Source organism: Etheostoma cragini, unplaced genomic scaffold, assembly GCF_013103735.1.
Source record: "Etheostoma cragini isolate CJK2018 unplaced genomic scaffold, CSU_Ecrag_1.0 ScbMSFa_2020, whole genome shotgun sequence".
Lineage (NCBI taxonomy): Eukaryota > Metazoa > Chordata > Actinopteri > Perciformes > Percidae > Etheostoma > Etheostoma cragini.
Genome location: NW_023266137.1, coordinates 1 through 4,516, shown reverse-complemented (window position 1 = coordinate 4,516; position 4,516 = coordinate 1). Strand labels below are relative to the sequence as shown.

General features: G+C 54.9%; 1 protein-coding gene across 3 annotated transcripts; it reads right to left on the bottom strand.

Moving 5' to 3' along the window:
• Nucleotides 1–24: 24 nt before the first annotated feature.
• On the bottom strand, nt 25–4,026 carry zbtb1 (zinc finger and BTB domain containing 1). 3 transcript variants are annotated; one of them, XM_034865588.1, is made up of 3 exons: nt 2,589–2,622; nt 849–2,146; nt 25–720 (listed from the first exon to the last, which is right to left on the bottom strand). In XM_034865588.1, the coding sequence occupies exons 2-3, from the start codon at nt 2,140–2,142 to the stop codon at nt 92–94; spliced, it is 1,923 nt and encodes a 640-aa protein (XP_034721479.1). In that variant the 5' UTR covers nt 2,143–2,146; nt 2,589–2,622; the 3' UTR covers nt 25–91. The 3 variants fall into 3 exon arrangements, with proteins under 3 accessions (XP_034721479.1, XP_034721480.1, XP_034721478.1); XM_034865589.1 differs by lacking the exon at nt 2,589–2,622 and adding an exon at nt 3,800–4,026 and having other exon boundaries at nt 26–720; XM_034865587.1 differs by lacking the exon at nt 2,589–2,622 and adding an exon at nt 3,808–4,007 and having other exon boundaries at nt 27–720.
• Between the last annotated feature and the right edge of the window lie 490 nt (nt 4,027–4,516).

Here is a 4,516-nt window from a genome sequence, read left to right as displayed (position 1 = left end):
CCTCCGGGTGGTGTAGGGGCCCCTACAGCCTCCGGGTGGTAATGGGGGGCCCCTACAGCCTCCAGGGGGTGTTGGGCTGGTGTAGGGGCCCCTACAGCCTCCGGGTGTGCTTGGCGTTGTAGTGGCTCCGCATGTCTTTCCGAAGGCGGAACTTCTCCCCGCAGACGCCGCAGATGTACAGGTGCACGTCCATGTGCGTCTCCAGCTGCTCGCCGCCGGGGAAGATCTGGAAGCACACCTGGCAGATGGTCTCGCCGGCCGCCAGGTGGGAGATCATGTGACGCACGTGGTCGTGCTTGAGGAAGGTGCCCTGGTCGCAGACGGGGCAGACGTAGCGCGCCATGCCGCGGTGCATGTCGGTGTGCAGGCGCAGCTGGCGCTCGCGCAGGAACTGCTTCCCGCAGGTCTGGCAGCTGAACTGCTTCTCCTTGGTGTGCACGGTGTAGTGCTCCCGCAGGTGGCACCGCTGGTAGAAGCCTTTGCCGCAGATGCTGCAGAAGTGTTTGCGGCGGTGGTCCGGTTCCCCGGGGGGGGGGGCGCCGTCGTCCAGCAGCGGCGGGCGCAGGAGGTCCTCGTGGCAGGACAGGGTGTGCTCCAACGCCAGGCTCTCGCTCTGGAAGAGGGCGCCGCAGTGGGGGCACGCCAGGTCCACGTCCTCCACCCCCGACGGGTCCTCCGGTAGAGACGCCTCGTCCTCGCCGGGGGAGTCCGACTCGCCTCCTGTCGGGGGGGCAAGGGCGGGACAACGTTAAGCATGATCAATAATAATAATATATAATACATAATATAGAGACATTTACCCCCGTGTTGGAAGGAAAGAAGGACCCCCCCCCCCGGGTCAATCCTACCTTGTGTGTCTCCGCAGCGCTCGGCGTGCTCCTGCAGCTGTCGTCCTTTGATGAGGACGCGTCCGCAGCGTCCGCAGGCGCAGATGTTCCCCATGTGGTTGGACAGGTAGTGGGACGCCGTGTCCTCCTCCGTCAAAGGCGCGCCGCACAGCTCGCACGGGGCGCCGCCGCCGCCGTCCTGCGTCTCCTCTTTGACTCTACGAAGCTTCGCGGGGATTCCCGGGTCTTCGCCGCTCGACACGTGTCCTTCCAACGCCTCGCCGCCGCCGGCGTCCAGCCCCGATGCGCCGGGCTCCGGCTCGCGGGCGCGGCGCTCTCTGGCGGCGTGCTCGCCCACGCGGACCATCTCGATGTCGGGGAAGAGGTTTTCCTCCGGCTCCGTCTTGACGCTCACGAGCTCGCCGTCTCGCTCCGACTCGTCCTCGCCTTTCAGCCGCTGGTGCTCCTCCACGCTCTCGGACGCCGAGCTCTCGGCGTCGCCGCCGGCCCGCGGCCGGTGGAACGCCTTCCGGTTGGTGCACGTCAGGATGTGTTCGATCAACAGTTTCTCGCAGCTGAACACAAACCCGCAGTCGTCGCACGTGTACGTGCGCCCGAAGCGTGGGCGCTCCTTCAGCGCCGAGCCCCTCCCGCTCGGGCGCTTCCTCAAGTCACACGGCTGATCCCCGGCGCCGTCCGGCAGCGGCGCCGCCGCCAACATCGGCGTGGCGGCGCCCTCGGGTCTGCTAGTGCCCGCCTGGCGCCCGCTGCTGCTGCTGCTGCTGCTCACGGCTTTCGGTAGCCGCTCCGCTTCAGGTGCGGCTGCGGCGTCGCCGGTGGCGCCGGCGGTTCTTGGCTGCTCGTACATGCGCACGCCGAACATCATCTTCCCGGCGCCGGCGCCGCTGGAGGAAGACGCGGAGGACGACGGCGCGATGTTGGCGCTGCGGATGTCGCGCAGGTCGTCCAGCGAGTCGGGGATGTAGTACATCTGCAGGGTCGCCATGGACGCCTTCAGCTCGCCGAACTCGTAACCCCCGACGACGATGCGGCCGAGGTACATGAGCTGCAGGATGAGGTCGAAGCACTCGGCGCTGATGGCCATGTTGCTGAGGTCCAGGCGGCCGGCGGTGGCGGCGGCGGCGCCGTCGCGGATGAACATCATGCGGAAGTAGGAGCTGCACGCCGCCAGCACGGCGCGGTGGGCGCGGAAGTACGTGTCGCCGATGGCGATGAGGCAGTCGCACAGGAAGCCCCACTCACGCTGGTTGTTGAGCTGCTGGAGGACGTGGTCGCTGTGGCTCGGCCTCGCCATCGCCCTGGCAACAGAGGGAGGGGTTAGAAGTCTGTGTATATGTGTGTGTCTCTGTGTGTGTGTGTGTATATATATTTATATGTGTGTGTGTGTGTATATATATTTATATGTGTGTGTGTGTGTGTGTGTATGTGTGTATATATATTTAAATGTGTCTGTCTGTGTCTGTGTGTGTGTGTGTATATATATTTAAATGTGTCTGTCTGTCTGTCTGTCTGTGTGTGTATGTGTGTGTGTGTGCGTGTATGTGTGTGTGTGTGTGTGTGTGTGTGTGTAATTTTGATATAAACCACTTTGTAAACAATCCTCCAGCAGCCAGTGAGTCGGTGTACGGTCACTGGGCATGCGCAGTATAGCGGTAAGGAGGGGTGAGCCGTGTGCAAAGGTGAGTGTGAACAGGTTAGAAAACGCGTCGGGTTAAAGAACAACCCGGGTTAAAGAATAACCCGGGTTAAAGAACAAGAAGGGAGAGGCCGACCGAGCTAAAATGGAGCTTACGGCGGTTAGCTTCGTGAAGCTAGCGGTGACTAGCATCGCACAGACAGGAAATTACGGTGGATAGACCTTCAAAATAAAACAAGACAACCCTCGATATTGAAACAGTAGGACAGTCGGGAAATAAAACCACAACCAAGGCAATGCGATTAAAGTAAAAACGGCTAAATAAACGTAAAAAAGCAGCAACAGCGTAGAAAGATAAGAAAACAAATTAAATCGATATATTACATATATGTGTGTGTGTGTGTGTGTGTGTGTGTGTGTGTGTCTGTCTGTGTATATGTGTGTATATATATGTGTGTGTGTCTCTGTGCACGTCTGTGTATATGTGTGTGTCTGTGCATGTGTGTGTACATATGTGTGTGTGTCTGTGTATATGTGTGTGTCTGTGTATATACGTGTGTGTGTCTGTGTATATGTGTGTGTCTATATATGTGTGTGTGTCTGTGCATGTGTGTGTGTATATATGTGTGTGTGTCTGTGTATATGTGTGTGTCTATATGTGTGTGTGTGTCTGTGCATGTGTGTGTATATATGTGTGTGTGTGTGTGTGTGCCTGTGTATATATTTGTGTGTCTGTGCATGTGTGTGTATATATATGTGTGTGTGTGTCTGTGTATATGTGTGTGTCTGTGCATGTGTGTGTATATATGTGTGTGTGTCTGTGTATATGTGTGTGTCTATATATGTGTGTGTGTGTCTGTATATATTTGTGTGTGTCTCTGCATGTGTGTGTATATATGTGTGTTTGTGTGTCTGTGTATATGTGTGTATATAAATCTAAAAAAGCGCCATAAACTTTGAAAAAACGTTACAAAAACGTAATAAAAGTGACTCATATTAATGAGTTCAAAACCGTGAAAAAGAGCGAAACAATCACATTAAATTCCAGTTTTTTATAATTACTCAAAGCTTTGTACATTAAAGCTAAATTTCCATATAGATAAATTATAGTAATAATCCCACTAGAAAACTCTTATTTTCCAAAATAATCAAACCGGATGTAGTAAGTGGTGTTGCTGCTAGCTGGACGGAGTTAAGTGATCTGACTTTTGCTCTCCCGCAAGTCCCGCCACCCCCGCACAGTCTCTGCCACACACCCCGCACCCAGCAGGCCGTTTCCCCCGGGCAGGCGGCTCCGGGACCGGGGAGAAACCCCCGACTCACCGTGGGTCCGGAGGCCGGCGGAGACGCTCTGTTGTCGGCCGCGGGTGTGTGAGAGTCCCGGGGGTCCGGACGGTTCCGGCGGCTTGTTGCGTTCAGTCGAGACGAAGAAGAAGCCTCTCTTCTTCTTCTTCTTCTTCTCCTCCTGCAGGATGAAAGAACTTCCGCACAGACTGCCGCTCCGTCAAGCCCCACACAGTGAGGACACACAGGAAGACACTTCCGGTCAAAAACATGGCCCTTCAAAATAAACGTAGTGCAAATCCAATGTGTAGACTTATTTTTTGTTAATCATTTTGGGTGGACTCCTTCCAGCAGTTTAGAGATAAAAGACATTATAAAGATAGCAATATTAAAAGAAATAATAATAACTACTGTGTATAATAATCGTCTCATAATGTTCCGACTTCTCCCCAAAATATTTAACTTTACTTAAATAAAATCTTCACGTTGTTTCCTTTTAATTTTATATTTAATATAAATCATACCTACCTACCTGCTGCACAGACCGCTGCTCCACCTGGGGGACAGCGGGAGCACGTGAGAGTCTGCATGGGACCAACACCTGGACCAACACCTGGACCAACACCTGGACCAACACCTGGACCAACATCTGGACCAACACCTGGCTGCATGGACCAACACCTGGCTGCATGGACCAACACCTGGACCAACACCTGGCTGCATGGACCAACACCTGGACCAACACCTG